The sequence below is a fragment of the Lipophrys pholis genome, assembly GCF_963383615.2.
Source record: "Lipophrys pholis genome assembly, chromosome: 9".
In the NCBI taxonomy this organism is placed as follows: Eukaryota; Metazoa; Chordata; class Actinopteri; order Blenniiformes; family Blenniidae; genus Lipophrys; species Lipophrys pholis.
Genome location: NC_137639.1, coordinates 26,479,715 through 26,492,189, shown reverse-complemented (window position 1 = coordinate 26,492,189; position 12,475 = coordinate 26,479,715). Strand labels below are relative to the sequence as shown.

The 12,475-nt window shown below is 45.5% G+C and overlaps 1 protein-coding gene across 2 annotated transcripts in view; it reads right to left on the bottom strand.

The window, feature by feature from the left end:
- Positions 1-894: 894 nt before the first annotated feature.
- The window catches only part of kirrel3l (kirre like nephrin family adhesion molecule 3, like), a 34,424-nt gene continuing 22,843 nt past the window's right edge, over positions 895-12,475 (bottom strand). Inside the window, exons 4-15 of one of the 2 annotated variants that reach the window (XM_080472547.1) lie at positions 10,554-10,711; positions 8,989-9,139; positions 8,736-8,841; positions 8,290-8,438; positions 8,049-8,176; positions 6,706-6,832; positions 4,326-4,426; positions 3,433-3,631; positions 2,538-2,657; positions 2,266-2,375; positions 2,055-2,144; positions 895-1,924 (exon numbers count right to left, since the gene is read on the bottom strand). In XM_080472547.1, the coding sequence (XP_080328673.1) occupies positions 1,433-1,924; positions 2,055-2,144; positions 2,266-2,375; positions 2,538-2,657; positions 3,433-3,631; positions 4,326-4,426; positions 6,706-6,832; positions 8,049-8,176; positions 8,290-8,438; positions 8,736-8,841; positions 8,989-9,139; positions 10,554-10,711 (1,931 nt within the window). In that variant the 3' untranslated portion in view covers positions 895-1,432. The remainder of the gene's footprint in view (positions 1,925-2,054; positions 2,145-2,265; positions 2,376-2,537; positions 2,658-3,432; positions 3,632-4,325; positions 4,427-6,705; positions 6,833-8,048; positions 8,177-8,289; positions 8,439-8,735; positions 8,842-8,988; positions 9,140-10,553; positions 10,712-12,475) is intronic. The other variant, XM_080472548.1, reaches the window with a different exon arrangement.

The following is a 12,475-nucleotide window of genomic DNA, read 5'->3' as shown; positions in this document are numbered from 1 at the left end:
TAGGCTGTCTGGCAACAGCTTTGTAGACAAATGGCAGTACAGGCGTCCATACAGAAACATCCAGAAAGTGGAATGCAACCGGACTGGGTGCGGAAACCAAATGTCTCGAACATGAAATGGACATGAATATAAACGCTGAAGAGTTTCACTAGACACATCATTTTTTGCATGCAACAGAGAGAAAGTATGGGCTCGGCCATTTGTACAGATACTCAGTGTTTCAGGGTAGTACTGTTTCTTGTAAACATGTTGAGACAGTTTGATTGAGTTGTAAAACTTGAGTGTGTATGGTCCACTTTAGGACTGCTTTAAACGTCATACCACGCTTGAGCCCACGGACGTCGATGCTGCATTCAAGTTTATTTCAAGATTGCCACCATTTTTTTTTCGCCCCCCCCCAAACCGCCACTTTTGATTGTTCTGGTAATATCTCCACTTTTTATTTAACAATCAGATAAAAACAACACTAGGGTTAGGAAAGCAGTTTTTAGCATCAACCCCCGTTTGCCCCCCACCCCCCGGTACACTTATAACCATCTTTGGGTTTTCTTGACCTCACTTTGTCCGTCATGGTACAACAAACAGTTAACACGGAGTCCTCCAATAAAATGAAGTTTAAAATACACATTCTCTTCATTACCTCCTTTTATCCACTGGAAAGCAATACTTATGTCCAACATGATACGGTTATCATCACAAGAATCTCCAGCATTACGGCTCAGGCCCGAAAGTATTCCACTGTTGATTAGACTCTTCATACGATTCAGTGCCTGAAGCACTTGTTGGTCAGTACAGCTAGCCTGTTGTGCAGAATAGTTTGTCTGTCTCTGTGGATAGCTCAGTCTTTAGTTGATGAAAGAGACACAGATGTGCTTAGGTTTCCTTTCGCATGCCAACGAAACATCAAATGACGAACAACAAAAGGTTGTTCATATCTTTTTTTTTTTTCTCAAATATGCCTTAGCTAATTATTTTAGAGGTCATGTTTGATATTTAGTGTTGACATAAAGTAAACTCTGGAATGCAAGTAAACAGGTCTCCCAGTTGTCTTTTTTCTTTTTTCCATACAGGCCCCTTGCACTCACAGAACATCTCCACAGGTTAGCGTGGAAACCACGTAGAGATAACTTAGTGAGGTATCACACTGCAATGTTTCGTCAAAGGTTTGACATGAACATCACTGTCTGCCGAGTTTTCCAGCTCAGGAGCTCCTCAGTCCACGTTGTTGTAAATCCCATCGTCCATCGCAGGTTAGTTGGTTATTTACATAACCTAACTGACGACCGCCTCCGAAGGCCGTCCAAACAAATCCATGCAGGACTTTTCTCAGTAAAGATGATCTCTGTTCGTGTTAGTCTGCACCACGCACGTCTGTGCAGGTGACAATGGTCCTCTACTGGTTTGCTCCCGTGTTCTTGTCTTTTTCCCCAGATCAGACGTGAGTCTGCATTCGTTGTGACGGACGGCCATAGTCAGACTGCTGAGAAGACACTTGTGAGGAGGCATAAGAGAAACGAGACGAGCTCGACACCTTGCTGGCCTGATCTGACTGGTCGTACGCATCCACCTTCTCGTAGGAAGCGGGCTTAACGTAGCTGGTGAAGGCACGGCCGTAGGTAGCAGGTAGGTAAGCGGAGCCGCTGTAGAGGGGATCAGTGGGATAGATGCTGGCTGGCTGTGCAGCCTGCTGCTGGGCAGCTTGCTGCTGCTCGTACGACGTCCTGCCTGCCGTGGTGGTTGCATATCGGTTGGAGAAGTCGTACATACGAGGCTGGGTGCCGTGCTGACCATATACAGGACTGGGGGAGGGCAACTGTGACGGGGTGTAAACTGGCCGAGAATTGGGCACATACTCGGAGAATCCACTGCTGCGGATATGGCGATCATCGTGGCCACGGACGTTGTAGTAGCCATTTGTAGGGTCCTTTGAGAAAGACAGAAGATGCATCCATCGTCACCTCAAATTTGTTTGGAATCATGTGCAACAAAGATGAAAAACATGACTATTTAGCTATTTTGAGAGTGCTCCCTTAAGGAAGAGTGTTAAGTTTTACCTTGATGTCCGATCTTTCGTCCTCCTCCTCTTCCAGGAGGTCGCTGTGTTCTGTGCGTGAAGTCCCTGGAGACTCACTGCTGTTTGGAGCCTGAGGGAAAACCAAGCAGTGTTTGAAGAATTGCTAGAAAGAACAAGACCTTACATCAATAGGAACAAGAGTAAGTCACAGTATTTACGTGTGAATGTACAGTGAAGGTGGATGAACCTACCATGGGTTCTTTCACATCTTCCTCGTCGTCATTGCCACGCGTGGCGTTGTGATCGCTGTGAACAATCTGCACTCTGATGTCGCTCTTAGACAGACGAGTGCACCTTTTGCCTGCGAGAAATTAAAGAGAGAGATTTTCTTTCAAAAAAATCTGCCTGAGCACGAGTTGAAAGTGCGACAAGTTGAACGTGAAACTGTTCGATATTCAGCTCACAAACAATGTGCTTTGCAAGATTTGAAGAATTGGCTGTTGACCCTCTCGCCCATACTAACCATTGAGCTCACCTTTGCCTGTGTGCCTGCAGCAGAGGGAGACAAGAGTAATAACGCAGATGAGCAGGACACAGCCTCCACCCACCGCTCCACCGACGATTATCAACATAGGCAGGGCTTCTGCAGCAAGACGAGAGGCAGGAACAAAATAGAAAGGGAGAGCGAAAATGAGAGACAACAGAGCACAATTGTCAGTGTCAAGAAAGTACGGCTCAGAGCAAAGGAAAGAAAATAGAAAGATTCATTCATTTGTTTTGCGAATCCAGAAATACACCGGTGCCTATAAATTCATCTGCAGTGAAGCCTCCTCACAGCTACTGTAGCATACGCTCAAGCACGCAATCCAGCGTCTCACAGCCTGGCTATTGTCTTTAATCTCTCTGAAAGAAGGGTAACAAGGCCTGACATGCAATGAAGCAATAGACAGTAATCTAATTAGAGATTCCAGGAGATAACGCTGCCCATTTCTCCGGAGACCCTGCTCTGCTACGTTGATGTAAATTAGTGGCGAGGACCTTATTTTTGGTGTCTGCTGCAACAAAGGTTTGCGCTAGCGTCAGGGCAGCGGTACCATTGTTTAAATCTAAGACCACTTACATTGCAGCTGCAGCTTGAGATTTTAGTTTGGCTCTGAGAGTGATAAAGGATATGATCCCAACTGCAAACAAACGTGGGTTCTTCTAATTTACTTTTGTCTCCAATCAATAACTATATTATCGGCCAAACATATTCATTAAAGAAGCCATCTGCTGATTAAATTACATCGATTAGAGGAGCATAATTAAGATAACCACAAGACAGGAGCACTGCTTTTACCTAATCTAACCCCCTTTACAGGATGGCTGTAATTTCTTTATAGGAGCCCGGTGGGATTGTCACTCTTGTCTGTGCATACCTTGCTCTTTCAGAGTGACCAGGGCGGTGCCGGTGCCGAAACGGTTCCATGCAGTGCAATTGTAGCGCAGCTGGAAGTCTTGTGCCAGAGTCTCAGAGAGCACCAGAGAGGACAGGACTCCATGGTCGCTGGTGACCGTCTGCACTGAGTAACGGCCAGATGAACCGGAGGACAGACTCATGTCTCCAAAGTTCCACACCTGTGGAGAGGAACAAGAGAGAAGACGACAGGGAGTGAGCTGCTGCCGTACGGAGAATTCCTCACCGGTGAGCAAAATGCGGGCTTGCACAGCTGTTTATCCTTAGATCCCTGCCCGCTGCTGACTGAACATCAGTTTCTCTTTTCTGTTCTCCTTTCCCTCTGCCGACCTCTAAGGTGCTTCAGGGCTGACACAGCTCATAGGCTCATGTTTAAGCTGCCTCCCACGTCTGCCCTGCAGGTGAGGCCTAAGGAGGGTTAGGTAGCTGCACTATGAAATAAGGCTGCTCTGTGCACAGAGCCAGCAGGGCACCTGTCTCTCACTCCTCCTCACACCCTAATTATCCTCTCTCAGCCCAGCGTATGTTCAGCGGTTCAACGGGGTCAGCTGAGTGATGCCTCTTGGGCCGCTAATTGAATGTGGTTTGGCTGAAACCTGCAGGAAGCCAGTTCTCTGTAGCTCTCCTTACTCCACAATCATTCCCGTCGCTGTCTGTGCAATTACAGCCGAGAATGAATATATGTCTGTATATGTGTTTTTTAGCGAGTGAAGTGGCGTGTCGGTGCAGAGGTGTGAAGGAGAGGTCAAGGTGAAGCTCCTCTCAGCGTTCCCTTTATGTGGGTGTGGCTAGTTGAGTGTGTGAGCGCAAAAACACAAGAGAATGACCCACAACATAAATAAGAGGTTCGCTTACAATCTTTTCGGGCGGGGGGCTGCTTGCCACCCGACACTCCAGCTTGCCCTTGGAGTGCTTGACAGCATGCTGTGTGGCTTCTGCTGTAATGATAGGTGGGCCTGGTGTGAGGAAGAAAGACAAAACAGAAGAAATTGAAGAGAAATGGAAAAATAGATGTCAATTTTGATGTTACTTCAACAGATCATTTCAACTCTCCAAGCGACCATGCAAAGCTAAACAAGCCTAAACAAATAACTTATCGTCTTTCCACTTTAGTTTGTGTCGTGTGATGAATCACTTCAGATGATCAGGATTATTACGCAGATGTAAGAATGTGTCTGCAATAATGATAACTTAGAATTTGACAAGTTATTCCGATAGTAATATGAACTAGCCTACTATATTTGAGTTTCAACTACATGCGGCCAAATGTTTCATGCCTTTCCAGATGTAAATAGTGTAATAATAATCTACTGTGATCTGTAAGCTGTAAAGCACATGGGGAGTCATAATATTGTTGAAATTGCAGTTCTGACGTGTGTTGTTAAAAGATAGTTTATTAAATGTGAATTTCTTAATGATTATAATAATACTTTGTTGCAATAAAACAAAGACAGAGATTTGGAGTTCTAGTTATTTACAGATTATAATGCTATTATCTACTAGTCTGGACTACTTGAGATCAAATTACACTGCATGTGGACCCTGAAGTGAACGAGTTTGACACCTCTGGTCTATCTGTATTTAAATTGAGTTTATTGTTAATAAGTAAATTATGGCTACTAACTCTCATGGGTCAGCACATTTTCATTTAAGATGAGTTTAGGCATTACAGCTGGCTGCTTAGTTTTAAGCTTTGAAAGCGAAATTTAGGTGCACTGGTCCGTAAACGTAGGTCTGCACTAAAGCTTATTTTATTATTTTATTTTGTCTTTATTTCGCCTACATTACATTCAGTCTACAGATGTGTGTCTTAATAAAATAAACATTTATCAGTCACAATTAGTAAACCGCTGGTCAGTGCAAATGTAGTTTCAACTGCTTTATCAAAGGGATCAAAATGATGCTCACAAGACAAAACAGTATGAATTTCTAGATCAAACAACCTTATTCTGTGGATTCACGTCATAAAGATGAAGCTGGGCAATTTATTCATTAAGCTTTAAGTTGCAGCTGCAGGCTGTTTGTGCAGAGAGTGATGAGGTGAATTGACCCATCCTGTATTATTTTCCGAAATCCAAACTGTCAGCTGCCTCGTGCAAAGCTATGAATCTCCAAACAAACTCAGCTGCATGTCCACACCTGCCGGCAATAACGCTGCCTATTTAGTTTTTTTCTTCCAAGGTGGGCTTTCATGGAGAAACAAAAATAACAACAAAAGAGGGAAGCTCCATGACTGGAAGGTGAAGTGTCAAAAGGCATTTTAAGACCAAATATGATCAGCACTACTCATGGATAAGTGGTGATGACAAAACAATCATGCTGTGTTTTCTGCTTTTCATCCTCTACTTGGTTTATTGGAAGATTTGTTGGGTTTACCGGCTTAATAAAATCAACAAACCATCACAGACATCCAGGCACGGGCTGGAAATGCAGCACTGAAATCATATTCTTGCCCACAACAACAAAGTGAAAAAGATCAGGTAGGTCGTGAGGCGCTTATCAAGATAGTTGTATTTCAAGGGAAACGAGCTGACATTTTGAGGAAATGATGAGGGAAAACATTCAGAAAACAAAGGGCACTAGCTGGGGTTGCTGGGAGTTTTGCACAAAAAATGACAGCGTGCTGTGTTGTTCTTATTCCGGCTTTGTTTGTCTGGTAAATTCAGGTGAAATTTGATTTTCTTGAGATGCTGTTGCTCATGAAGACAGTTGACTAATTCAATTTGATCAATTATCCTTCAGTGCTTTTGTGGGGATGTCCATTGCGATGATATCAGACTGAGACACACTGACACGAACAATATATTTTCATGTTTGCTGCATTTAAATGGGGTTGATATTCATTGAAACTATCTGTCTAAATGATCTCAAAAGATCCCCATGTGTTATGAATCGTTGATGGGGGATAAACACAAATAAGCCTTTACAATCATGGTAAACGTCATAGTGTACCATATATTCACATTATTTAATCAATTGTCAATTTTGTCATCCATCCGTCCGTCCGTCCGTCCGTCCATCCATCCATCCATCCATCCATCCATCCATCCATCCATCCATCCATCCATCCATCCATCCAAATAAATATAAACAAGTACAAAAATTTGTATTTTCTTTTGAAATGTAGATAAGCAGCACGATTGGAAAAACACTAAATTACTTGGAAAATCGTACCTAAATAAAAGACTCAACTAAATGTACTTAATTGCTTTAAACCGCTGAGGAAGCCACTCACCATTTACAGTCAGAGTCACATCTCTTTCTGCGACTCCAATCCGAGGTACAATGGCCTTGCAGGTGTATGTTCCAGCATCCTCCTGGGCAACAGCCTTCAGCTGCAAGGTGTTACTATTACTGAGCACCTAGTGAGAGATGCAGAGAGACAAGTGAGAAGTGTGTTAGAGAGGAAAAAAGGCAAGAAAGAACAAGGTGCCGGCGAATGGAGGCAGACAAAGGCAACTAGGACCTCTATCAGAGGCCCACTCATTGTGGAGGCAGCACAGAGGTGGGCTGACCATTGTAACAAATGCTGGTGGTTTGAGTTTAATTTCATTGTGAAGAGCTTTAATCACAGCATTAAGCACTCCAGCCACCGCTGAGTGACCGTGCTGCTGGGGAGATTGTTGTAATTAAACAGTGGGTACAGAACGGAGCGTACAATGTGTGAGTGGGCCCTAGCCTTTGGAGCTGCTACACTTACTCACTCCTTAGCTCATTGATCCTGTCATTCCATCAAGCTGTGATTAATCCATTTACCCCCACTCCATCCTCCACCCTCCATCTTTACACCCCCTCTTTCACCATCTCCATTTTTTTTTATTTCAGCACACTTATGGAGTAACCCAATTAATCCATTACTTGTGGCTGTGTGAGGGATAGTGGCAGTAGGTGGATTAGAAAAATGCCTGTGCATTTTCCTCAGAGTGGCTGAAAGCGTTTTCTCTTTGAGATGACAGCATTGCTTAGGCCATCCCACAGCATTTTTCACTGGGGTTGCTTTCACCAACATAGCTTTATAAATTATATTAGTCGCAAGGAGAGAAGCTCCTATGGGATGGCCCCACTAATGGCGTGCACACTGAAAGACTTTTACCAGTATGATGTAAAGTGAAGGTGGAAATGTCCCATTTGTTCCACCTACAAAATTGACTTTGAGGAGACTGATACACCAAGTGCAGATGAGCCTTTATAAAATCTGAGAGGCAGAGAGGCGACTCTAAAAGTTGCAGCACATGCTGCAATAGTGCTTGTTTGAGTGGGCCCCGGCGCACTCGTCGGCTGATTGATTGATTGATCGACTGATTGAGTTGGAGTTGTGACAGCATGTCATGTGCCCTGATGATGCTGTATGAATCTGTCAGTGGACAGACAGTTTTCTGCCAGAGGCTTTAGCCCTCCGGGAGCATGGTGAGAGGAGGTGTTGAAGATTCAGCCTGAAAAGAAATGTGTGGGAAAAAGTGTGAGGGATTCATGCCTCAAGGCCATGTGTGAATGTTTCTCTCCAGAGGACTCGTGTGGAGGGATAGTGTTGAAACTTTGCCGCTGAGATAAAGTGGAGACTCGCGCTTGCTGCCTTACCACGCTGGAGCCCTGCTTGGTCCAGGCCAGGGTCAGAGGAGGGTTTCCAGTCCACGCACATGTAAAGGCTGCATCCATCCCAATATCCACTGTCATTGGCTTAGGCTCCGACAGCAGTCTGGGGCCAACTAGGGTGAAGCGACATGCACACACACAGAGAGAGAATCAATACGAGTCCTGAATAAGTGTTAAAATTCAAAGTACGACACCACATACAGTGTCGGCCTTCACTTAAACTCACATTGCACATCTACAAGGGTGCTGACGTTGGTGCTGCCTACAGAGTTGGACACCTCACAGGAGACGGGGTCTGTGAAGTACGAGAAGTCCACCGTTACCTCCAGGCTGTCCCCGTTTGCTTCAGAGATGGGCACTCCTCCTTTTGACCACCTGGGACAGATGAATAATCACATTATACAGTCGCATTAGTTCAAGGAAGGCACTTAGCCATGCGTAGCAAAGTGGCTGTTAGCTGATTTGTGGCTTCTGCCAATCAAACGCTGCCAATCATGCAGCTCATTTAACCCAATGAATCTGCTGTAGCGCTTGGCATCCTCACTCTGCTTTTTTCGTTGTTTTCTCTACTCTGCCATGTTTTCTCGGGATACCTCGACTAGTTTATTGCATTACAAGAGTTGGAGATGCTCTCGGTTGTGTTCGGGGCAGAGTGAGACAGATGATGGATACCTGTATCCCGTGATTTCAGGATTAGCTGAAGCAGCACAGATGAACAGAACCTTGGCTCCCTCTGTCACAGTCTGAGGTTGGACTGACAGCGTCACTGAAGGAGGATCTATGAAAAGGAAAAATTATCATGTTATGACAACTACATTTGGTTTTAATATATAAAAGTTATTGTGTTCAGTTGTGAAGTCTTTCTAGCGTGCATTCCACCTCCAGGTGAAGGTATTTTTAGGTAGCGAGTTGAGGCCGGACTCACGCTGGACATTGATAGTGACTGATGTCTGTCGTCCAGCCGGGGCAGCCGGGTTAAGAACCCTACAGGTGTAGGTGCGTCCAGAGTCACCGTCTTCCGGGACAATCGGAAGCATACTGACAGCTGCCTCCCTCTTTCCGTCCTCCATTGGCGACTATAGAGTTAGACAACAAAGAAGTACAAAATCAGGACAATGCCACGTGGAACCTTGGCTACTTGTGACTGCACCACTTTGGAATATCTCTATGACACTGCAGGTCTTATTTTTTCATGTGTGAAGCATTAAAATTGCCATCATGTTCTTTGGCGTGGCACTTAAATCATATATTTTATGATGCAGCAGGGGATATTGTGCTGTTCCCACATTTCTGAGAGTGTTCCCCGTCAGCGCTCCTTGTTTGTCATCATCTTTTAAATCTATTTACTGCTCACAGAAATCAATACGCCTAAGTGAGGAAAGGTGTAGATTCTGAGGATATGGCTCACTGCTCCCTCGCTCTCTTCTTCATACACACATCCATGGGGGGAGGAAAAAAAAAAACCTGATAGCCAAGGTGCTTGTGTGTCTTTTTTTGTGATGGGCAGGGGAGGGTTGGTGATGACAGTGAAGAAGAAGTGTCACACATCTTCGGAAAGGAGCAAGGGCGAGCTGGGCCTTTTCCCTCGACAGCCAAATCAATGGAGCAGGTCTTTCACTTCCTCACCCAGCCGCACAAAAAGCATTTTTATGCTAGATCAAATCACATCACTCTCTGTCACCACACGCTCCTCGGACCGGGCTCTATCCGCCGACTCATATTTTCACAAACCTATCTCACCATTTAACTCCATGTTTATTTTCAAACTCTACTCCCTTCCTCACATCTCGTATTCTCCGCTGCCACTCCCCTCCAGGTCTATTCCCCCTCTTCTCACTGCAGGCGCTCGCCTCCTTAAATGCGGCGTTTAGCGTCGTTTAGCGTGGTCAGAGAGCATGAAAAATGTGACACTTTCCCAGCCGTGGCTGGCTTACGCTCCGGCGCATCCCCATTGTGTTTCTACATTGTTGTGGGTGATTTCTTCTCTGCAGAAACTCTACTGTATGAAACACTCATGCCTGTCTGAGCTTTGGCATGCTCCAGTTATGCTGTAGTGTCGCGGCATTAGCGAGCAAAGGGGGGGTGTAGCGAGGAGGAGGAGGGGGCGAGAGTGGGAAGGGGGAGGGGAGGGGGTGAGGCAGTGGAGGAGGAGGAGGCAGAGGTGGGGTGTCTAAAGGAGGGGGGGGGGGGGGGGGGGGGGGTCAGCCATGAGAGGGAATGGGAGGGGGACTGCAGAGAGTGAGGGAACAAATCTTGTGAAAGAGAGGTGGTGATACAAAAAAAAGAAAAAAAAAAGCTGTGAGATACCATGGAAGAAAAATGAGGAAAAAAAAATATGGAAGAAAAGTGATGGAGCATTACATCCTCAGATAAAATATCTCTGTTTAGAATAGCTTTGCATGCATTTCTTTCTGCTGATACATTTTGTAATATTGTGTGGGTGTTAGTGACTGAAGGACAATGCCGGGCATAGATCTGATCGCTCTGTACCTTGGAATAAATTGCAGTCTCCATGACCTCTCCATCTCTGTACCAGGTGATCTCAGCAGCAGGTTTGGCTCCCGAGGCTCTGCAGGTGAGGTTGTGCGGTGTGTGGGCCTTGAGACGTACAACAGGGCCGCCTTCCACCACAGGGTCAGCGGGAGGAACTGCAAAGCAGAACAAACATACCACTCAAAACAAAAGACTCATTACAGCTCCAGGCAAGCACGCAGACACGAAGAAGTAATACTCATATTGAGCTGGCTGTTGCTTTTAGCTCTGCATCAATATATAATAATACGGCCTTATTGCCAAGTGTCTATTTAACAAGGTGTTTTTTCAGACGGGAGAAAAGACCAAGAACAGCTGTCATTTACTGTAGATGAAAAAAACAAAAACACACTCAACCTATTTATTTCCCTTTCTTGGGAGTAGCATTATTACTGTGTTTGCTCTTACTGTTGCAGAGTGATGTTTCTACTGAATTGCTTATTTGTTCATTTATTTGCATGGTTTCGCACGCACCACTGGCAAGCCGAGCGTGCCACCCCTGATGAAGGCGTCTATCTCCCCGACCAATAAGGGAAGGCGTAAACATGGGGTTTGTGCTGGCCTTTCTCGCACCCTCCACCGAACCAATTTCACTGTGTGTATCTGAATTGTCAGAGGTCCTTCCGCTGCCGCGGCACGGACACTAATGGAATCCGAGTGCTAGGTGATTTTAATTTCCATGCCGATTCCCCTGACTGCACTCCCACCGTTGACTCCTTTGACTGTGCTGGATTGCTTTGGTCTCATCTGGCCACATTGATTTATACACACACACACACACACACACACACACACACACACACACACACACACACACACACACACACACACACACACACACACACACACACACACACACACACACACACACACACACACACACACACACACACACACACACACACACACACACACACACACACACACACACGCGCAAAGGAAGAGCCCCTCCTTCCTCTTAAACACTCCTTATGGCCACACAAAAACATAAACTGCAGGCTTCCGAGCACTGCACCTGAGTTCATTTATATGTTTATGAAATTCATATAATGTTCATGAACCACCTGCTTTGGTCTTACAGACTGCATTTTAAGTAAAAACGAATCTCAGTTTTATCAATGCTCATGGATCTGTCCACATAGTATATGCTTTTATCCTTGTGCGTGGGCAAGTGTTGGCTGCACTGCTTTGTGTGGCTCTGACAGTGACACCAGTGACACAAAGGTGGGCAGACAAGAATGGCTGAGCTCACTGAATGTATTCATTTAGTTGAAATGTTCCTACATTCTGCTTGTGATCTCAATCTATTTGCCTTTCCATGGCAACCCGCGTGGCGCTGCTTGTCATTCAGCCACGATGAGACTGAAATGTGTGCTTCAATGGGAACAGATGGATTCAGAGACAACAGGCTCTAAGTTGAGACGTTTCCACGATGCTGCGGCATCAAGAGCAGCAACAGGTCTGTGTGATTGTTCCGACTGAGTTTAATTCTTTTTCTGTTGCTCGAGGGGCCGTTCATGGACAATTGACAGAACTAATTAATAGTGGTATTCCCCTGCATGCCACCAGATGCCAGCAGTGCTTTGCCAAGTCCCACAAGACATGGCCCCCTCCGCCTCCCCACACCACCAACCCCGTCCACCCCACCCAACTCCCACCCCCAACGTCTTTAAACGTCTGTGTGAAGAAGTAGATCACTCACATCACGTTAATGTAGGAACTGCCTTGCCGTTGACAAATGTTGTGGCTCACTGTAAAATGTGCTAACTGTGCAGACCCTGACTTTCAAGCGACTACGCAAGTCATTTGTGACTGCAGCAATCACATTATCCTAGACATCCACAGTCTTGATTATCGCTACTGAGAGTACAGGGGCTTTC